Source organism: Natator depressus, chromosome 8 (genome assembly GCF_965152275.1).
Source record: "Natator depressus isolate rNatDep1 chromosome 8, rNatDep2.hap1, whole genome shotgun sequence".
Classification (NCBI taxonomy): domain Eukaryota; kingdom Metazoa; phylum Chordata; order Testudines; family Cheloniidae; genus Natator; species Natator depressus.
In genome coordinates, this window is record NC_134241.1 from 92,451,651 (window position 1) to 92,475,609 (window position 23,959).

Genomic DNA, 23,959 nt, shown 5'->3' on the forward strand with positions numbered 1-23,959 from the left:
CTCTCACCCCACACCTAGATCCCCTTACACTAAGCCCCTACACACTTGGATCCTGCCTACCCACACCTGGTGTGCCTGGCACAGAGAGGCAAGGCCCTGGGGTGTTTCTGGGGCAGGCCCAGCCCTTGCACTGTGTCAGGGTCAGGTGCAGCTTCACTGCCGAGCCCCTGTCCTGGGGGAGGTGGGGCCTTCAGGGTGATCTCCCATCTCAATGCAGCCAGTGGCCTGTGCTCCCAACTGCCATGCTGCAGCCATGTTTATTTATTCACAAATAAAATTTGCAGGATTTTGCAATATGGTGTCCATAATTTTTATATTTTTGGAGCAGAATTCCCTCAGGAGTAATGGCTAAAAATGAACCTCTAGGTGTTTTACATGTGACCTATACTGGAACCTATGTTAAAATGTGTTGAAGTCCAAACCTCCTCTTTCGTGGCAGTTCACACTCATACATTTTTAATGCTATCTTCCCTGAATAAATAGCTGAATATGCAGCCGCTCACTGGGTGAAATGATCTGCAGCAGTTGGCAAATGCTGAGAGATGTGAATGCCAAGGGAAAAGTAAAAATAGGTCCCTAGAAGATTACGAGTAAGGATTACCAAAAAGAGAGGATTTGTTGTATCTATAGTGTGTTTTTTCTATAAGTGTTGTTTTACAATGAAGGGAAATAGAGATTCAATTTTTAGGCCATTTTCCATTTTTTTATCGTATCTGGAATGGAGATTAGATTTGAGATTTGTAGGATGAAATCAGGTTGAAATGATTCTTAACAATGTCTTGAACATGTCTGCAAGGTTTTAGTTGCGGGTGTTAGAATGCAGATATGTCGCAAACAAACTATTTATTTATTTATTTATTTGTATTTTTATAGCACCTAGGAGCCCTAGTCATGGATCAGAACTACATTGTGCTAGGTGCCATACAAAGACGGAACAAAAATCCTTGCCCAAAGAGCTTAAAGTCTCATATAAGATAAGAGACAACAGATGGATACAGACAGATGGGGGAGAAGAAGGAAACAATGAGACAGTATTGGTCAGTATGCTAGGCAGTAGTCTCGGCACACCTGTGGCTTAACCACTGTCATGTTTTTTGTAGGCATTATGGCAAAGGAAAGGTTTGAGGAGGGATTTGAAGGATGATAATGAGGTAGCTTTGTGGATGCTATAAGGTGTGAGGGACAGCAAGAGAGAAAGCACAAAGGTGCGTTCTCAAGTATTTCACAAGTGAGCTGGCATCATTGGCCAGTGGGAGGTGAGAATCAACATTTCAATAATGAATGATAGGTATAGGGTTGGCATAGGCCATGAAAGGCCTTGAAAGTGAACACAAGCATTTTATGCTTGATCCAGTAGAGAAGGAAGGGCAGTGGAGGGATTCAAAGAGAGGGAGTGAGATAATCAAAGCAACTGGCTAAGACAGTGTTTTTTTGCAGCATCATTCTGAATGGATATGGGTGTGGCAAGATTGCAGTTGTCAAGGCCAGAGGATGTTGCAATACTCGAGATGTGAGATGAGAGCCTGGATGAGAGTTTTAGAAGTGAGGATGGATAGGAAAGGCTGTATTTTAGAGATGTTGTGCAAAAATAGTCTGTAAGATTTAGACAGGCTGCATGTGAGTACCTAGAGAGAAGACCAAGACAAAGATACACCCGGGTTATGGGCCCACGTTGCAGGCAGGATGGTGGGGTTGTCCACAGTGATCAAGAAAAGAGGTGGCAGGGAAAGGCTTAGGGTAAAGATTAGGAGCTCTATTTTAGCCATATTGAGCTTGAGCTGGTGGCTAGACATCCACGGAGAGATGTCAGACAGGCTGACCTTTTAGCTGATGTGAACAGTTCTTCTTTCTAGGTGTCCAGCATATCCTACTATAGCTGTGTTTCCCCCCTACCCTCCCTTCTAAGACCTCAGTCCTGTAATGAGCTCTATGAGGTTGGATCTCCTGTGCCCAACTAGAGCTTCCTGTTTCGCTTACAGCGGGATTCAGTGTGGGCAAAAGAGATTGCCCACATTGAGTCATTGCAGGACCAAGGCCAGATAATTTGCAGTATCTGTTGATTTCTTCCTCAATGGAAAAACAATTAAGACATTATAGTTTTAACATGATAACCAGTAAAAAAATGATTTAGAAGTTAGCACATAAAAAGCTTTTAATGATTAATAATTCTGAAACATCTACCTATAAAAATCTATGCTTTCACAAATTACTGTTTCGTAAGAAATTAACACAGTCAAGAATCAAACCAAGACACAGACATGCCCAAGTAACAATTTAAAGAGTATCTGCTGACTGCAAGCTGAAATAAAAATATGACCAAAAACATATTTGTTGGGGTTTGGAGACAAGCAGCAATCATATCCAAGTGGGAAAGTTTCTCCTTAATTCATATGCTTAACACCTATAGATCTCAAAGGAATTCCTGTATGTTGACCAAGAGGGAAAATAGACTCTTCAGTGTTTTAATTCATGTGCATCAGTTTGCTGTATGAATACTGTTGCAATATTTTTAAATTGGATGTTGTGTAGAAAAATGATTTTTTGCCTCCATTTTAAGATTAAATGATTCCAGTTAGCTATTTGAAATAAACGGCTTTATTTTATTAATTGTTTGTAACTTTAAAAAAATGCCTAGTGTCTTTTCATGTTTCCAAATGAGGGCAAGACCTTAAAGGCATTAATTATATACATGCATAGTGTTTTTAATATATGTTACTTGTGATTTAATGTGAAAATTTCAGCTTAAAACTTAATGCTTTATTTGCATGCATTAGTAAATGGCTGATCTTTGGTTATCTCCCTACCTATTTAGATTTTTAGACACTGACTCTTCAGTGAGATCCACTCAAACAGATCCTTATACTACATGGCACCCTGCTGAAGTCAGAAGGCCTCCATGGGCACACAAGCATCGATCAGCCCAAATCTTAGTGCAGGGTTATGGTCTTCTCTTGATGTCCATCATCACAGTACTGGAATGCCTCACAGATTAATGAATTCATTCTTACAACTCTTGTGTGCAGTAGGGAGATATTCCATTTTACAGATGGAGAACTGAGGCACCAAGAGATTAAATGATTTGCCCAAGGTCATAGAGAGAGCTGGAAATTGAATCCAGACCTTCTAAATCACACAATCATCCTTCTCTTCTCTAAATGGAACATAGTTTGCATTAGTGTTCCAAGTACTGACTCAAAATTAGACTCTACCAGTGGTTACTGTGAATTTATATACACACACTCTGAATCAGCATGGCAACCCTTTTTTTATTTTGAGACGTATGGCTTTGGTCTGACTACATTGGATACGGAAAGCAGTTTTGTGTAGTTAGGCTATGAGTGTGCTTTCTTTGTGAAGAACTCTGTCCTTGCATTTCTCAGAGTTGCATAGAGCATGTAAACAAGTTCTGAATAAGGATTTCTGTTAGATTGTATTCTTCTTGATATCCCCCAATGGCAGCGAGATCAAACATTCTGAGGTACTTTCAACGTAGCTGTCTAGAAACATGACTGCAGCAGAAGGATGTGTGTGGAGGGAGAAGCATGCATTTTGCTTTATTTCAGCTGAAATGCTGTACTGTGTATAGAGCATCTTATTTCAGTGTTGTGTATGCAAACAGGAAATGATAGTTACGCTGCCCTCAAATGTCTTTTACTCTCTTCTCCCTAAAGATTCAAATATACATGCTTTTAACTGTAAGGCAGCAAGATCTGATACATTTTTTGTGTGTGCCCTAGAACTTGTTATGCTAATAGCAGAAAGGACTGATGAAGGAACATGCCTATAAAAATGTTCTTTCCTTGGTAGCATGATGAATTGTGGAAGCCCTGATTGAAAATTCTAATCACAGCCTTGCAGTCCTTCAGATCACAACCGTTGACAGTTGATTCACTTCTTTTCATGCCTGCTGCCTCTCACTGCTTATGGTGCCTCTTATGCATGAGTCTATCATTAGCACACAAAGCATGATGGATTGGTTGGGGTACCTCTATCCTTAGAACCTGGGAAATGCTTCTTTTTCAGAATCACAGTGCCTGGGTGTGACATCGTCATGAATGAGAGAAGAAAGTAATACAGTATTGGATGTGCCTGTTTGCTGCCACTGTTTAGAGAGAAAATGATGCATTATGGGGAATGTAAGTATATGGCCTGTTTTTCCCTCACTAGCAAGTGATGCAGAAAATCACCGATCACAATCAATGCATAACCTGAGTCTGGCCAACGCATGAAGGATGTAATGCCCTTTCAAAATCAGAAAAGTCAACCATTTTCTAAAATTGCATCTAAAAATTAACCAGTGTAGGAAGTCTTTTGACTTTCAGCTTGAGCTAAGGATCAAAAGGATTAAAGCTAATTGATTTTGATCTCAGATGTGGATTCTCATCACTCCTAAAACTGTACTTCTCTTTCCTTAGACAAGAAACTCCAGACATTAAACTGGTAAATGATTTTATTTGTCTGCCTGGCTTCTAGTTGGCATTTAATGTTTCAGGGAACAAATCAGTAAAGTTTTGGGTCTGGTGAAGAATAGATGGGACCAATTTTCAAATGTGGAATCAAAACAAAGTGAAAAAAATATGCCCTGTTCAGATAAAAGGCATAGCTCTGCATCATGTGGTCTCATAATAAATGAATTCTCACCACGGAGTTGACCAGAGATTTGCAGGAACGTATTTTCAAATTTATGATGATTCATTTTTAAGATGAACCACAATAAGAAAAGTTTATTAGCGACAGAGAGAGGAAGCAGTTTCTTGGCACAGAAGACAAACAGATAATGTGAAGGGAGCCTTTGCTTTTACACTGTGGTCTCTAAAATCTGTGCAGTGAGCAAATTGATATTCGTAAAAGGTGTTGCTGCACCGGGTAATAACAAACCATGCAAGTAGAACATTGAGTAGGAGTTGGCAGGATTTGCACTGCTGCTTTTTATGGGTTGTCTAAGAAGGGCTGATGCTCTCGTTGGCACTGTGAGGAGGAGCACCAAGCGGAGTTGAAGGTTTTCTCCCAAGACTGGTAATTTTTACAGAGCACTGAAATAAACCAGTGCTGAGGCTAGCGTACACACAGAAGTAGTGCTGTATTTCAGGGAAAGAAAAATAAACTTTTCCGAAACTCAGCCTATTCTTCTGTCTTTACCACTTAACGTGTTGAGTTTTATTTTGAATTGTATTGTTCCAGAATAAAACTGAGAAGAAATGCTGCCTAGGATGAAATTCGGAGAACAGCAACTAGTTTAGTCAAACACTAGAACTTTAGATGGTGTTTTGGTAGAAGCATGACTTGCTACTATGTTTTATTTAGCCAGAGATCAAGCATACACATCAAATGCATAACTTTTTTTTTTAGCACTTGAGTTACTTGCTTCGTATCTTTCTATTTCACTGTGTTGGCGTGGATGTCCTGGTAATCAACAGGCGCAGAATAGCTTTATGCACACATTAGAGCTATGTAATTGCTGACAAACATGATTTAACTGAGTGAATGAAGGAATTCTACACAACAGGACAGATCTTCCTCTGGTGTAAATCACAATAGTCCACTGAAGTCAATGGAGCTGTGCCAGTTTATATACTCCAGCTAAAGATCCAGCCCCTTTTCCAGTTGGCATAAAGGGGCTCTTTGAGTTGCACTTGATTCAGTGGGAATTGCAGGCTTCTCTGTTCACTCTCCTCTTCAGGCTGTGAGCTTATAAGTGAGCTTCCCTTATCTTTGCTGAAGATCCTCGTTGATGTATCTAATTGTGGGTGTGAGGGTAAGTCTGACTATTAACAGTAATAACAGTTATTATTTGTATCTGGTATCGCCTGTGGACTTAAGTCATGGATCAGGACCCCTTTCTGGTTGAATCTGCACAAATACATTACAAAGAGATGGTCCCTGCCCCAAAGACCTTACAGTCTAAGATGAGAGACAATAGGTGGACGCAACAAACAGATGAGGAGAACACAGAAATGATGAGACTACATAAAACAAATATAGTTTATATGGTTTTGTACAATATTTATGGCTATGCACAGTATATAAATGCTTGTTCCTTCTTATCTGCCTTGTACTGGCTTTCAAATGAAAAATAGGTCATTTGGTCCTTTCTTTACCTCCAATAGCACCGACCATCTTATTCACTGTGAACAGCATTCCGCAATGAATAATCCATGGTGTGCTGATACTGTACTGTTTCAGTGGCTAATCTGAGAAGTTACATTACTAGTCAGAGAATCTTAGATAAGGGTTGGAGATGCATGTCACATTTGCAAAGTAGAGCAATATCGTATAAATGAGAATAATTTTCCAGGCTCATTTTTCCAGTAATGAGATTGAAGATAAGTTATTGAGGCTCTGGAGTTTCAACACACCTTAGATTATTCTTCAGATAATGCTATCCACCACTAGTAAAATGGTTGGTGCTATTGCAAGTAAGTGTTGGTCTTCATAATAACATCAAAAAGGCAACACATACAATTTCATTTGAGAGAGAAATGTTAAAGCATACACTTTTGGTGCACTGTAAGGAAACACGCAGATTCATAACAGCCCTAACAACTTCCCTAGATAGACTGAGGGCTTGTCTTCACTGCTGCAGTTGATGCATCGGGTGTTGATTTAGCAGGTCTTACTAGACCCGTTAAATCAATGGCAGAGCACTCTCTGGTCAACTCTGGTATTCCACCTCCCCGAGAAGAGTAAGGTAAGTCAACCGTAGAGCGTCTCCTATTGATGCAGCGCAGTGAAGACACTATGTTAAGTCGACCTGAGCTACGTCGACTCCAGCTACGATATTCACATCGCTGGAGTAGTGTAACTTAGGTCGACTTATGCTGGTAGTGAAGACGAGCCCTTAGAATAAAAATAGCTATTTTAATCATCATATTGAAATGTAATTATTTAGTGTTGGGAATGTTTTAGATTGGGTGAATTAAAGATAAATAAATTACTTTCCATATTTCGGAGCCCTAAGGGCCTTCTTCCAACTAATGTAATGTCTACACATTTTTTAAAAATGCACATATTTGCAGCTGTGGGTGTTATCCCTAATGAGAGAGTGTGATACCCAGGTGGGGTGCTTGTTTAGAGTATGGATTTCTTCAAGGACACAGTGAACATTTTTAAGAGAAGTCTCTTCGATCATATTTAAACACCCTTTTATCAATACATGGATAATTTAAATATATAGCAGAAATCAGAATTAGTTATTACCTCAAAATTCACATGATCATTTAAGAATACAGCACTAAAGCGTGCAGTACAGCAGATTGTGTAATTGTGTACATACCATACACTGTGTAGCTCATATGTATTGTATCAAAACCCCAACTGTACAGGTTGAGATTTTTAAAGCCATGCAAGCGATTTAGCCCTGTATTTAGACCACTGAATTTTAATGGAAGATGTGTGGCTAACTCCTCTACACTACTTTGAAAGTCTCAAACACAGTACCTCAATAAATATATGTTGAAGAGTATGTACTGTATGCTATTGAATAAATGGGTGTCATTTAGGAGCATAGGTACAGCATATATTTAAAACACATCCAATACTGCATATTGAAATTCAGAACCTTTTCCTTATATGATGACTTGCAGGAACCTGTCTGTCTAGGTAAGTGGGTGGGTCATTTATTTGAGTATCAGTCCTATGGATGCTTCACTGTAGGTGTGCTTGCGCTGCTGATTGGAGAACTTTGGTAGCAGTGGCCATTTGGCCCACCATGCACTGTCTGCCCTTGTACCCCCTCATGAGGCAAACCAGCATGCGCAGGCTAACCCTCCCCAGTTCCTTCTAAACTGCTCCTGGCTGGAGATGGAGCCATTAGCAGTCCGTTTGCAATGGTTTGTTTTTCTCTTTTTTTTTTTTTTAGCATTTTTAGTAGCTAGTTAGCCCCTTCAGACTGAGTTGTAGTTTTTTCCTTATTTTCTCTTCAAAAAACAAAAGCCCTTTTATTTTCCCCCTTTTGTTGGGGACCCCTTCCCCCAGTGGGGTATGCCCGGCTCACTGGGCATCAAGAAGAGCCTCACTTGTAAGGAGTCCATCCCTGTAGCAGATAAACACTCCCACTGCATTCATTCCCTTGGGGGACGCCATATTTTGCAGAAGTGTGGTCTCTTTCAGCAACTTAAACCCAGGTCTCGAAAGGACAGGAAATTGAGGCAGAAGATCATCCTGATGGATGCAGCCCTTCAGCTTTCCCTGGATCCATGCCAAGACTCACCCAGGAAGCACGAATCTTCCCAACAGCCATCAACATCCAGGGACTATGAGTCGAAGAAATAAGCTGCGGACCCCTCTTGTAAGACATCTGAAAAGAGAGCCGTGAGCCCCCAGAGTGAGCACTGAGCTAGCTGTAAAAGATCACTGGCACACTTGGTATCATCCGTACCCTTGATAGCGAGACAGTCCAAGCACAGTACCATAGCTTATGAGGATCTGGAGCAGCACATACCGTTGAGGCACCCAAAGACCTGATGGGCGCAGGCACTGAGCCAGTGGTACCAGTGAACAAAAACAGGAGCAGGGAGCACAGTGTTAAGAAGATGCTGTGGTACACGTTGTACCTTGGGTACCGTCAACTGTGACCCATCCAGCCCCAGAGTGTTGGGTGCGGGTGAAATCCCTGACTCCCTCTATATCGCCAGCGGATTGGTCGGCACCACAGGAGTTCCAGTACTTGAGAGAGCTCAGGGTATCTGATATACAAGAGTCTCCCTTTTGGTACCAAGTCTTCTCTAAACACGGGAAACTTCTTTAGTACCCTGCCATGCCTCTCCGCTTTCTAGTGGTGACTCAGACAGTGAGAGAGAGGACGTCATCTCTTACCACTCCTCCCATGCTCCCTCCCGTTATCAATGGGCTCCACATACATATCCTCAACTTGTTCTGCCACCACAATGGTCTGGCCAGCCATGGGCACCACCATCAGGCTCTATCCACCATCTCATTGGCCCTATTCGGATCCCTGGATGGCATATTGAACCTACACTTGCCAGGCTTCCAGCCTGACTCACTGTGAGCCTTTGAGATGTTTTCCCTCTGCCATGGCATCCAGAGCCTCCGAAACTCCAGAGGAAATCATGGAGGAACAGGAGGGCAGAGTAGAGGAGGAAGTTACACCAAGAACTAACATATTTTCCTCCTCTCCAGATGAGGCAGTGAAGCCCCCTTCCCCCCCAATCCTTAGCCAATGATTTCTGGCTCTTCCAGGACTTGGCAAAAAGGATAGCAGACACACCACAGATATTCATCACAATCTCCTCAACATCCTGCACTCTTCCTTGTGCTCCAGAATATCAGTGAGGCCCTTCTGGACCCAGCCAAGGCTATATGACAAAACCCCGGGATCTGTGACACCTATGTGTAAACGGGCCAATATAAAATATTACGTCCCAGCTAGGGAGATGGAGTTCATTTTTCTCATGCTTCCCCTAATTCTGTTGGCGTAGACGCCGTAAACTCCTGGGGCCCCTGGCACCAAATGAGATCCACCCCCTATGATAGGGATTGGAAACGCCTGGACCTCTTGAGGAGAAAGGCCTATTCCTCTGCCACATTGCAATTTAGAATTCCAAATTATTAAGCATTAAAGGTGAAATATGAGTGTCAATTATTCAAAGCGCAGCAGTTTTATTGAACAACTCCCAGAGTCACACTGTGACCAGTTCTGAGCTATTATCCAAGAGGGACAACTAGTAGCCAACGCAATGTTCCAGTCAGCCCTTGATTCACCCAGCAGAGCAGCCTGGTCCATCTCCACTGAAGTGGTTATGTGGTGAGCAGCATCGTTACACCTATCTGGCTTCCCTAAGAAAGTGCAAATGACTGTAGAAGACCTTCCCTTTGAAGGCATCAAGTTATTTGCTGAAGAGATTGACATGTCCCTCCATACCCTTAATGATTCCAGGGCCACTCTCCACTCATTAGGGATCTATACTCCTGGACAAAAGAGAAAATGTAGTCTGCAGTTTCAATCTAAATCCCATACTTCACAATTCCCAACTCAACGCTTCTACTAACCTCAGAGAAGGAAATCCAGATTATCCACACGCAAACCATCAGGCCCACAGCTTTCCACTTCGCAACCATCAGGCTCAGACCATCAATTTTGACGTATTGGTCGAAATGACCACTCCCCTCAACCACAACACCTGACCAACCTGTCCCACCCGTTTGGTTACCGGCTTGCCCTGTTCTGCAGCACCTGGGAACATATAATATCAGACTGAAGGGTTCTGAAAATCATTTGCAGTGGGTACTCCACCCACTTTACCTCCCTCTCACCTCCACAACATCCTTCCCTGTCTCTCTTCAGGTACTGCTCTCACAAGAGTTTATGATGACAAAAAATAGATCTCCTCCTCCAGATAAGAGCCATAGAACCAGTACCTCACCATCTACAAGGCAAAGGTTTTCTCTCTAACTATTTCCTGATACCCAAGAAGAAGGGAGGTTCAGACCCATACTAGACCTCAGAGTACTCAACAAGTTTGTCAAGGTTCAAAAATTCAAGATGATCACTCTAGTGGCCATTATTCCAGCATTGGAACAGGGGGACTGGTTTTCGGCCCTCGACCTTCAGGATGCTTATTTCCATATTTCAATCCTACCGTCCCACAGACAATTCCTCAGATTTACCGTAGGACAAGACCACTACCAGTACAGAGTACTCCCTTCTGACAATCATCAGCTCCTAGAGTATTCTCCAAGGTCCTCTCAGAAGTGGCTGCTCACCTACACTCCCAAGGGGTCATGATCTCCCCCTACCTGGATGATTATCTCCTCAGAGCCCGCTCCTTCAGTGAGGCCTGCCAGATTACCAAAACTGCAGTAGACTTGTTCACGGAACTGGATCTACAGATCAACGTCCAGTAATCAACCTTCACCCTTATACAGCGCCCAGAGTTCATAGGGACCAACCTCAACTCGAGACAGGCCAAAGCGCTCCTGCCTCAACACAGGTTCCTCATCTTGGCCATGCTCATAGAGAACGTACAAAAGCCCTCAAATTTCAGCCAGATACTGTCTCCAACTCCTGGGGCATATGGCGGCAGGCACAGCAGTGCTACCTCATGCCAGACTTCTCGTGCTGTGTTTCCAGATATGGTTAATCTCATTCTACAGACCAAACAGAGACAGATCAGACAAACCTCTGTTGCTGCCCACCAGGTCAAAAACTCCCTGGACTGGTGGAAAAATGGGATCCCTTTTTCTCAAACTTCCCTGTTGTTACTTCTCATCACCGATGCATCCCTTATAGGATGGGATGCACATCTAAACGTCCTTAAAACACAAAGCAAATGGACACCCATGGATATGTCCCTCCACATCATCCTCCTGGAACTTGGGGTGGTCAGGAATGCCTGTACCCATTTCCTTCCACTGATCAAGGGAATACACACACAAGGAAGGAGCCAGGTTTACCTCCCTTTCTGCAGAAGCATTAAAATTATGGAACTGGTGCATTTTCCACACCATCATGCTATCAGCAGCCTACCTTCCTGGAGTCCAAAACCCAGTAGTCTCAGTCGCAAGTTCCCTCACAACCACAAATGGGAGATAAATCCACCAGTGCTTCACAGCCAGTTCAGGCGGTGGGGGACACCAGCTACAGACCTGTTCTCCACTTACCTGAACAAGAAATGTCCATGCTATTGCTCCAGAACAGGGATAGGACAGCACTCTCTGGGCGACTCCCTTCTTCTTTCATGGCACAAGGACTTTCTCTGTGCCTTTCCCCTGTTTCCCCTTCTGTCAAAAGTCCTTTTAAAAATAAAAAGAGAAGAAGCTTGTCCGAGTGATTGCTCCCACCTGGCCGAAACAGACCTAGTTCTCTTATGTGTCACAGCTGGTGCCAATATCCTTCCAACCTCCTCCATCCCAACCTGGGGGATACTCCGCCTCAAGGCTTAGCTCCTTCATATTTCCAGCGGATAGCAAGCTCCTGCTTGGAGGAGGTCAGGTAGTGTTACGGCCCAGTAAAAAATCCATTACATGTCTCACATACCTGCAAAAGTGGCCCAGGTTTCGGATTTGGTGCAGTTCCCAACAAATTTCCCTGACATCTGCTATTTTCCCAAGGGTCCTACACTATGTACTGACTCCCAAAAGATCAGGACTATCTCTCAGCTCACTAAGAGTTCACCTAGCTGCTATAGCAGCCTTCCATTGATAAGTCATGATGATGGGCGATCACTTGTTACCCAGTATGATCATATTCCATGGGAGTTATGGGTCCTCAGGTGGCTAATAAAGCCAATCCTTTAACCACAAGTTCTATTACAATGAGGGCAGATGTTTTAAGGCTCAGCAGGAGGCTGTTGACCATGACTGGAAGCCAGTCCCTCCTTTGTCCTGCACCTCTTGTCCTCTTCAGCTTGTCGGCGAGCAAGTTCAAAATGCAGGGGACCATCACGTAGGACTTCACTCCATTTTAAGTGATCCTGGGCAAGTGTCTCCCAAGTGTCAGTGTCAATATTACACTTTTTTAGGTTGTCCTTCAGCAAGTCCTTATAACGCTTCTGTTGTCCACCCATGTTACGGTGCCCTTCCTTCAGCTGAGCGAACAGAACCTGTTTTGGGAGGTGATGGTCTGGCATCCGGACAACATGACCAATCCAGCGGAATTGCTGACGGATGATCATTGCCTCAATACTGGTGGTCTTTGCCTCTTTCAGAACACTAATATTGGTGTGCCTGTCTTCCCGTTGCATCTTCAGAATCTTACGAAGGCAGCATTGATGGTGCCTCTCAAGGACTTTAAAGTGGTGTCTATAGGTTGTCCAAGTTTCGGACCCATACAACAGTGTTGGGAGAATAATGGCTTGATAAACAAGAAGCTTGGTGTCTGTTCGAATGTCGTGATCTTCAAAAACCCTGTGCCATAAACGAGAAAGAGCTACACTGGCACAGCTCAGGCGATGTTGAATTTCTGAATCAATATCTGCCTTGGATGAAAGATGACTTCCAAGGTAGAGGAAATGATCGACATTCTCCAGTGCCACTCCATTGATTTTTGATAGATGGGGCATGTAATACCTCATTTGGAGAGGGCTGATCGAGCACTTTAGTCTTCTTGATATTAAGAGTGAAACCAAGACATGTGTAAGCATCGGCAAACACATCCAAGATAGTTTGAAGATCTTTCTCAGAGTGGGCAAAGATTGTGTTGTCATCAGCATACTGAAGTCCCACAATAGATATTGTGGAGATCTTACTCTTGGCATTCAGGAGAGCCTGAACAGCTTTCCGTCCATTCTGTAAATGATTTCAACACCAGCTGTAAACTTCCCAGCAATTAGGTAAAGAATGACGGTAATAAAAACCGCAAACACGGTTGGAGCGTGATACAGCCCTGTTTGACTCCTGTTTGTACTTTGAAAGGTTCACTCTGGGAGCCAGTGCTGCTCAGAACAGTTGTTTTCATGTTATCATGAAGCAATTTTAGGACATTGATGTATTTATCAGGACATCCAAAGTACAGTCCAGAGGGCACGGCGATTCACTGAATCAAAGGCTTGGTTTGATTGATAAGTAGAGGGGTACTCAGTGCTCTCACACCCAACCACAAAAGGATTCCTCAGGGATATAGTAAACCTTTTCCCCCCAACCCCAACATCCCTGCTGTACACGGCACTTGAGCCTAGTGTTGAAAAGCCTGACTAGACCCTCCCTTTGAACCCATGGCTACTTGTTCGCTCACACACTTGTTGATGAAAATGCCGTTCCTGGTGGCAATCACCTTGCTGAGGAGAATAGGGGAAATAGCCGTACTGATGGCACATCCTCTCTATTCTTTTGGGACAAGGTCACACTTAGACCGCACCTGAAGTTCATCCCCAAGGTTACCTCTCCTTTTCATATAAACCAACTGATTCACCTCCTGACCTTTTACCCCAAGCCTCACCATGATAACAGGGATACTATACTTCACACACTAGCCATTAAGAGAGCCCTGGCCTTTTACTTAGATAGGACAAAGGCTTTTAGGAAGTCATCTAAGCTTTTCCTTTCTACTGTGAAGAGATCCAGGGGCTCAGCAATATCAGCACAGAGACTCTCCAAATGGGTCTCGAACCATTTTAAAAAATGTTATGAGGTTTGCAGCATGACACCTCCAGCTGGTGGTTGCACTCTCTCCAAAAGAGTGGTCTCCTCTTCTGTTGCGTTCCTCAAGAATGTCCCTATCTCAGAAATCTGTAGAATGGTGACCTAGGCATTAGTCCATACCTTCGTAGAACATTATGCGATTACTGGGGACTCCACCTCTGATGCCATCTTTGGCTCCATAGAATTGTCATTTGTAAGTGATTCGACTCCAAAGCCGCAGCCCTACAATATAGGTACTGCTTGGGAGTCACCTACAGCGGAGCACCCATAGGGACACGCATGTCCAAGCACTATCATAACTGCGTGAGGTGAGTAACTTCTTTCCATGCCCATTCAATACATTGTCCTCTCTTCTAAAATTGCCAGTTAATTTGCTGATGTGGACATTAATTCATTAGAAACAGGAGTGAGACCACAAACTCATTTCAGGCATTAAGCAGCTGTCGGGGGTAACAACTTCCAGTCACTGCTGAACTTGGGGGAATGAAACTGTTAACCTGTAGGTGAAAGGGTTGGTATCCCATTACCTATCCACTGGCCATTCAGTCCTGTTGAAAATCTGCAGTTTTCAAAATGTTCTTATATTTTATTATGCTATTTCTAGGTTGATTTTAAAAAAAATAAAAGGACATACATACACTTTCATTATATAGACAGATGAGTTACATTACAGTATTGACAAACAGTGGGATGGAATTCAAAGCTTCATAACAGCTGAGCACATAAGTATAAATATTCATGTACATATGACACATCTCATGTGAAGAGTTGTTTGGTGATTCTAACGTCTGTTAGCAACAGAGTGACTGTACAGTGACCAAAAAGACATGACCATTTCTTTGAATATTTATGTAAATTACACACGTTTTGCAGTAATACATCCAAGCTTAACTGTCAAGTATTCTGTGTGTATCCTAACAGCTAAACTGATAAATTCTTTCTAGTTTTGCAAGATAATTTTGAGAGGAATCTGCATTTTGAAATGTATTTATCACTAAAGTGACAAGGCAAAAAATACGTGGGCTGAAAAATATATAAAGGCACAGGGCTTCAAAAATCACATTTGTCTGAAATTTTTATACCTCTTGTAGTTAGGAGTTAAACCTAAGATAACAATAACTAAAAAACCATAAGCAAAACAACTACAAACCATTATTTTCTCAGTTCTGCTTTTAACAGCACTTGGTGTATAGTCAGTTTCTCTGTTCCCATGCAGGACTTCAATTGAGCTGGAGCCCACCGGAGCGGAGCAGCCCACGCCTCCCCCACGGGACTAAAGCTCCAAGTCCCGGTACCTCCCCCCCATGGGACTTGAGCCCTGAGATCCGCTGCCCCATAGCCGAAGCCTGCAACCCCAAATGCGGGATGTGGGATAGGGGGTCTCCAGGAAATAATCTCTGAGAATTTAAGCCCTGTTCCCATGTAATAGGCAGGCTCCAAACGTGATGAATTCTGATGGCTAGTTCCCTGTTCCAGCTCATCTAAGTCAATGAGGATTGCACAGGTGTGCCCATTTGGAGCAGCTTGCAGGATCAGTATCATTGTTACTTTACTCTTACTGAAAATATCTATATAAATGTCAGCAAGGGATCAGAGAATTAAAATTGTTTTAATAGGATTTAAGAACATTCTCTCTGTCAGAAACTGGGCATTTAAAAACTTTTTTTAAAAAAAAATCAGGTAGTTGCTATACCTTAAATATTTAATGAAACTGTTACGTTCTAGTTAGCATAGCTTCTGTACAGTATTCTAGCTACAATACACAGTCAGGCTCTGATCCTGCAATTCGTCTCTTCATTGGCAGGCCTGCACTGCCGTTGAGTACGCTGTCGCCTTTCACAACGTAACGGTCTGCCCGGACAAAGGTAGTCGCAAGACTGAGCTCATGTTTGGAAAACTTGATAAAGTTTCATGCATTATATAAATATATTGCACTGAATATTGCATGTGGATATTTATTTTCTCATATATTAAAAAAATGTAAATAGTGAGAACCTAAATGCAATTTTCTAATGAACAGGGTTCCTAAGCAAATGTAAAAGGGATTGTTTTGAAAAATCAGTTGTAAGTGATTATTTATGATCTACATAAAGCAAACCTGTAATTTGCAGCACAAGGCAGAAGATCTTTGTAAACTTAGGGTAATACTTGAATCTAATCGGAACTACCTATATTAGAGAAGTGCCTGAGTGATAAACCTAGATAGGAATGTCCCAAGCTCTGAATATAGGTCCATATGCAAAATTCAGATTTCTTTTTATAATGTGCTAGATCTGACACCTCCCTGCCCAAGGTGTGTGAAATCTGAATCTGAATTTTGCTGCTTGAGTCCATCTGTACATGTGAAATAATTAACAACTTTATAAATTCACATTGAACATTTTACTATAAATACTGTTTACACATCAAGAGAAGTTTATTCCCATCTGTGATGCATGTTGTCACTATTGAAAAATAATTCTGATTAAAGGGAGCTTTTGCTTCGGGGCCCAGATTCAAAGTCCACTTTAGTCAATCGAAAGGCTCCCGCTGAAGTCATTTGGCCTAGGATTGGGCCCTCAGTGATTTTTTTTTTTTTTTTTTTTTTTTTAGTATGAAGCACGCAAAGCTGTGCTCAAACAGGGGCATTATCTTGCTCCTTTTAAAGTAGATGTCAACAATTCCATTGATCTCAGTGACAGAGAATCAGAGTTGTAATGGAAGTCTGATATTAGACCGTAAAAGCAGAGTGGAGGCTGGAAACGCTGAACTTGATCCAGCCCATGGGCCCTACTTATTATAGCATACATGGTACATAAAACTACGATTGTGCAATCTGCTCCACATGGACCATGTTTCGGGATCAGGGCTTAAGGTTCATTTGGCACTCCAACATTTACCTAGGCAGAATCAGTCAAATTCTCAATGGAGCTTTTATTTCTGAAATTGCAAATATAATTTTATGCACCCAAAGTTTGGCACACACTGTTTTTTCACAACAGTGTTTTTGATTGTGTACAAACTGATTTGTCTGTGTGCAAATCAGGTATGGGAGGCCCTTAAGTATCCTATTTGAATGTGTATAAATGGCAGTTTATGTGTGTAGAAATTCTGTTGTAAAATTTTGCATACCTAGAAGTTTGGCCATGTATTTAGAGGCAACTTTTGGAAAAGGTCATTCAACCATATAGCTCTAAATTTCAGTGCTTTCTCACTGCTGCTTAACGGGGGTAAAAATATGTATACTGTATATACTCGTTCATAAACCAAATATTTTTGGTAAAAAAGTAATGCATCAAAGAGTGGGGGTCGGCTTATAAATGGGTCTACACCAAAATTTGATGATTTTAAACTCGATGAAATCATTGAATTGAATATCTAATACATTGTCATTTTGTTTTCCTGAAGCGTCTGCAGGCATGGAGCCCCTCAGTTCCCTGTTTGCTGTTGCCAGCCAATGGGAGCTGCGGGAAGTGGCTCTCCCATTGGCTGGGAACGGCGAACTGCGGCCACAGGGAGCTGAGGGGCTCCATGCCTGCAGACGCTCCAGGTAAACAAAACGTCCCGACCCACCAGCAGCTTACCCTGACAGGCTGGGAGCTAAATTTTGCCGACCCATTTATTGATGTCAATACTGCAGCCTTTTAAAGTTGCAAAGGCTTTGTTTAGTGGACTAGGTTGGCTTGAAAGGAATACTAAAAGAGCAGTGCTGCAGATCCTCATAACATTTGACCCATGCATTTCACAAAATGCTATGCCTTACAAGCCAATCAGAAAAATACAATGAACGATAGTACTATAGCACTGGTGTCAGTCCGCTACTGTGTAATTTGATCTCTTCATGCATTTCTACCAATGGACCTCGTAAGTCTGAAGCCAATATGAAAATGTAACGTGCAGAATCGATGGAAATCTCTTATAAAATTGAAATAGCCTGTTATCCCCACAGACATGCCATTCTACAGGGCTGCTTTGAAATAAACGAAGAACAATAATAATTTGACAGTGATAAAGCAGCTGACATTCCTATATAAAGTCCTACAAAATCTATAACTACAATAATAATAATCTATTTTCATAGTAGTAGTTAAAATGAAGAATGGTGAAATCAAAGGAAAAAGGTCTGCTTATCATGCAGCGTTCAAACTTAGTTGTTGAATGTGCAGAAGCAAACAATAATTGCGCCACTGCTTGTGAATTCTGTATCAATGAGAAGCAAGTAAGAGAATGGCGAAAAAATACAACAACACTAAAAGACATGCCAAGAAACCAGAAAAAATGTCCAATGGGGTGCGCTTCATTTCCTGAGCTGGAGAAAGATCTCAATAATTGGGTTGTTGAATGTCGACAAAATGGGTACATTGTCACTAGAACTGGAATTCGTCTGCGTGCTCTGCAAATGTCGAAAGATGACAAATACAAGTCAGTAAAGCCATCAATGTTTGTCGCATCAGCAGGTTGGTGTACTCACTTCATGAACCGTCATAGTCTCTGTCTTCGTCAGCGAACAAAGACAGTGCAAAAGCTGCCGAGAGATCTGGAAGAAAAAATTGAATCTTTCCAAAGGTTTATTATAAAATATTGAAAGGAATATGCATTTGAACTGTCACAAATAGGAAATATGGACGAAACACCGATGACATTTCATCTCCCGAGCAACAGAACGGTAACCGGTGTTGGGGAAAAAAACAGTTTTAATTAAAATCACTGGCCATGAAAAAATCAATTTTGCTGTGGTTTTATCGTGTTTGGCAAATGGATCAAAAATCCATTTTACTGTGGTTTCATCGTGTTTGGCAAATGGATCAAAGCTCCCGCCTGTTCTTATTTTTAAAAGAAACACCTTGCCTAAAAACACGAAATTTCCTGCTGGTGTCATTGTACGTGCACTTGAAAAGGGATGGATGGATGGATGAAAGTGGGACTATTGAATGGCTGGAAAAAGTGTGGAATAAGAGACCATGAGCACTTTTCAAGAAACCTGCTGTGCTCGTTTGGGACATGTTCAGGGCATACAAGATGGATGAGGTGAAAAATGTGGCCAAAAATATGAAAATTACTTTGGCTGCCTGAACAAACCCTTTAAAGGCAGGCTACGCAAAATGTGGTCTGAATGGATGTACTCAGACATGGCGAAGTTGACAAAAGGGGTGAATCTTATGAAGCCCGAAATCAGTCTGGTTGCCCAGTGGATCAAGGACATGTGGGTGTCCATTCCCTCTGAAATGATAGAAAAATCATTTAGGAAATGCTGTATCAGCAATGCACTTGATGGGTCAGAAGATTATGCCACATTTGGTGATGACACAACAGAGACTGATGATGAGAAGTGGCGCCACTTCCCGCAGCTCCCACCGGCTGGGATTGGCAAACCGCGGCCACTGAGAGCTGAGCGGCTCCATGCCTGCGAACGCTCCAGGTAAACAAAACGTCCCGACCCGCCGGCGGCTTACCCTGATGGGCCGGGAGCCAAATTTTGCCAACCCCTGAAATATAGGGTTGGCTTATGAAAGGGTCATACAGTTTATTTACTATTTTTACCTATCCATCTTGGGGGGTCAGCTTATACACGAACGGGCTAATGAACGAGTATATACGATGTATATACACACATTTAATACAGTGTATAAGCTTCCTTTTTAATTTATATCTTGTCAACTGTCTTATTAGGTCTGTCCAGGGCTGGCCTTAGGGAAAATTAATGCCCTGGATGAACTTGTGTTTTGGTTCCTCTGGCCCCAGTGGGTGTCCCCCCCACTGCCCCTGTCACTCATGGGCTTCCCAGACTCCCCACCCCTGCTTTGCCCCTAACCCCTGCAATCCCCTCCTCCCCCCTAGCCCCTGCACTCCCCCCTTTCATCCGTAACCCCTGTACCCCCCTTCTGTGCCCACGCGGGGAAACTGACCTGGATGCACGGAGCTGTTGGCTGCTTGTTGCCCCCTTTGAACACTGCTCCACCTTTGTGCACCCCTAGGGGGCTGTGAGCAGGGGGAGCGAGGAGTGACATCAGGGCACTTTCCCCACCTGGGCTGTGTTAAGGGGAGAGCAGGAGAGCAGCAGCTCCTGATGCTCTGCTCACCGCACAGCACAGCTGGGGAAAGTGACCTGGAGTTCTTCGCTCCCCACCCCCACACCTACCCCCCTACAGTCCTCTGGGGGCTTTCAAAGGAACTTTGGGGTGGGCGAGTAGTATCTGTGCATCGCTGCTCAAGCGCCCCCCCCCCATGTTCCTCTTCCGGGAGGAAGCAGGGAGAAATCTGGGTGTCCCGTTCCCCCCTTTGACGCCCCACAGCGTTCCCTTGTTGCCAAGAGCCGTTTCTGACACTACACCGCTGCATGGCACCCACTTGACCGCAGGCGCCCTGGGCGATCACCTGGCTGGCCCACCCCTAAGGTAGGCCCTGGGTCTGTCTGTCTGTGTGTCTGCCCATCAGATTATAGGTTGCGATTAAGCCAAGATCGGTATGTAATTTAGGAAAAACATAATAATCCTTACAGGGCTCAGACCTTGTGGAGCATTTTACAGCTCAAAGCTGGTGTTAACAGATTTTATAACCCCCTAAAAACGTGGTTTGTAATAAAAATGCCCACAAGCTTCTAATTATAATGCTGTGAGATACTTTATTAATATAATGACATTCTAAGAAGCATAAATGCTAAACGAGATGACTTGTCTGAAGTGGCCTAGATGTGACTTCCACTTTAACAGCTAGTGACAAACATACAGTGGTTTAATTAATGGGGGTAATATTAGGCTCTGAATCTCCTTTAGAGCTTCTGTCTCTGTTGGAGCATTCCATGTATTGTGAATCTTCCCTAACAGTTAAAGCAAATGAACTAAAATAGCCTTTGGGCTATGTTGTAGCACTGTGTGGTTGGAAAAATTAATCCTGTGCCATTTTACATTTACTGTCTGTGAATCAAACTGTGAAAGCTAATTTAAAACCTTTCACACTTGGCTCGAATGAGGACTGTCAATGCTGGGAGAATGCTCAGTTGTACACAGTTAGCTCAAGGAGTGCTGGCTTGGATAGACCCATCAGCCTCAAAGTGCCAACGCGTAATGATTGCTCTGGTTACAAGAGAGAGTGTAAGGGTACGAAATTGCTACTAAAAACCTACGCTGTATAAAACCGAATTAGTGAACAACAGATAAAGAGAGCGCACTCCAGACAGGTAGCAAGGCCTATAGAAAGCAGAGACAGGAAGGGGGCTGAATTATGCGTTTGTGGAGAGGGAAGCTAAATATATGGAGAAACAATTGCTGTGACTGTGGTTTGAGAGACAAATCATGTAATTACCCCACAATATGATGATGATTTAGATCAGGGATGAGGAACCTTTTTTTCTATCACGGGCCATGGACCCACATTAAAAATCAGTCATGGGCAACACACAAGTAAAAAGCAGCTTAATTTAGTTTTTTTTGTAAGAGAGATAAATATAAAACATTCAACTCACCCACTTTTTTAGTGTGATGGCCGAGGTTGCAAATTAAGTCCGAGAGCAGTTTTCCACACGGCAATCCTTGCAGCCCGAACGCCGCAGTAGGCATGTGGGGCTCAGGGACGCTACTGACTGTTCCACGCTAGAGCGCCGGAAGCACGCGTGGCTGAGGATGAGGTGTCAAGGTTCCTTCCCCACTCTGAATTCTAGGGTACAGATGTGGGGACCTGCATGAAAACCCCCTTAAGCTTACTTTTACCAGCTTAGGTTAAAACTTCCCCAAGGTGCAAACTATTTTACCTTTTGCCCTTGGACTTCCGCTGCCACCACCAAATGTCTAACACCAGTTACTAGGAACGAGTCCGTTTGGAAACGTCCTCCCCCCAAAATCCTCCCAAATCTTACACCCCCTTTCCTGGGGAAGGTTTGATAAAAATCCTCACCAGTTTGCATAGGTGACCACAGACCCAAACCCTTGGATCTTAGAACAATGAAAAAAGCTATCAGTTCTTGAAAAGAAACATTTTAATAGAAGAAACAGTAAAAAGAATCACCTCTGTAAAATCAGGATGGTAAATACCTTACAGGGTAATTAGATTCTAAACATAGAGAATCCCTCTAGGCAAAACCTTAAATTACAAAAAAGACATACAGACAGGAATATTCATTCTATTCAGCACAGCTATTTTCTCAGCCATTTAAAGAAATCATAATCTAACACATACCTAGCTAGATTACTTACTAAATTCTAAGACTCCATTCCTGTTCTGTCCCCGGCAAAAGCATCACACAGACAGACCCAGACTCTTTGTTTTTCTCCCTCCTCCCAGATTTTGAAAGTATCTTGTCTCCTCAGTGGTCATTTTGGTCAGGTGCCAGCGAGGTTACCTTTAGCTTCTTAACCCTTTACAGGTGAAAGGATTTTTCCTCTGGCCAGGAGGGATTTTAAAGGTGATTACCCTTCACTTTATATTTATGACATGAGGCATGCACCGTCGGGCTCCAGCGCTGGCCGTTGAGAGGTCATAACGCACTAGAGTGGCTGGAGGCTCCACCTTGCCCCAGCATTGCTGTTACAGCCGTTGCTTGCAGCTCACCTCCCTCCTTGTCCCCACTGTTGTCTCTGCCCCCCCATAGGCTACTGTCATAGGTCTGTATTTTTAGAAATACTTGCCACAGGCCAGATGAAATTAAGCAGCGGGCTGGATCCGGTCTGCGGGCTGTAGGTTCCCCACCCTTGATTTGGATGATCAGTTATGCCCTGTGGAGCTGGTGACTATCATGGCTCTCAAAGAGAGGCAGCTGCTATGTATAGCTCTGGTGCAGTAAGGTGCTGATCATGTTCTGAGAGGTAGCAAGAGCCAGATTTTCAAAAGCATTGAAGCACCTAAAGATGCAGATAGACACTTCCTGGGATTTTTCAAAGTTTTGAAGCTGCCTAGGTGTTTAATTTTCATTGAAATCAATTGAAGTTGATGAGATTTAGGCACCTAGAGTGCTTTAGGTGCTTTTACAAAGCTCATTAGGCTCCTTACTGCATCTTTATGTGCAGGGCTGTAATGAAAATCTTTGAAAACCTGGCCCCATGTGCCCCCAATGCCTGTTGAAGCAAATGGGGGCTGACGATGCTCAGCACCTTTGAAAATGAAGGAGCTGATTTTCAGAAAATCTGATCAATTCTACTAACTTCAGAGTGAGTTGCTATGCACAGAACCTCTGAAAATCGGGCCATTACTTTTTATTGTTTTTCCGTAAAACTAATATATGTACAGTACTGTACAGATTGAGATTGCAGAATAATTATCCAGACTGTAAAATTAATGGCCTTGTGTAGATGGGCATTTTCTTAATATTTTCCTATCAATCATATGTTAGCAATACCTGCAAATCATGGAGTGGAAAAAACTGAAAAGTCAGGGAAAAAGGATTATTCATTGTTTGCTTTTTGTCTTCCATCATAAATGGCAGTGGCTCTTAGCATAGAAGTAAATGAGGAGTTTATAGTATTTTCCAAAAGAAGATTACTACATACAGAAGTGATTCCAAATCTGTTTTATTTGGAGTCACCCTTTTGCAACAGGCCATTCCTCTCACTTTCCCACCACAATGGACCTCTCATGTCACGCAGTTGCTGTGTTCCTCTGTTCTCCAGTCAGCAGCAGCGAGCTGCTAGGGTGCGGAAGCTTGCAGAACTTAAAAGTGCCAGAGGTACAGAGAGGCGGCAGGTGAGCTCAGGTGTTCCACAGGGGTGTGGCCGGTATTAGAGGAAACAGCTACAGCTATTGGCTCCAGTGTGAGACAACAAGATTTTATTGTCATAATTCCATGGGGAAACTACTTTACTTGGACAGTCTGGCTGCTCAAAAAATGATGAGATGCTCAGAGGAGATATTCTCCTACATCCATTTAGTTATGTGTGAGTAATGTATGGTGATC

At 42.9% G+C, this 23,959-nt stretch overlaps 1 protein-coding gene across 11 annotated transcripts in view; it reads left to right on the forward strand.

Moving 5' to 3' along the window:
• The window catches only part of DAB1 (DAB adaptor protein 1), a 665,352-nt gene that overhangs the window by 440,636 nt on the left and 200,757 nt on the right, over positions 1-23,959 (forward strand). For 10 of the 11 annotated variants that reach the window (XM_074961667.1, XM_074961662.1, XM_074961656.1 and 7 more), the window contains one exon: positions 4,024-4,136. The exons of the other annotated variant lie outside the window; for it this stretch is intronic. Coding sequence is in view for 1 of the 10 variants with exons in the window: in XM_074961665.1 (XP_074817766.1) it covers positions 4,118-4,136 (19 nt within the window). In the remaining 9 variants the exon portion in view is untranslated. The remainder of the gene's footprint in view (positions 1-4,023; positions 4,137-23,959) is intronic. 11 annotated transcript variants of the gene reach the window in all.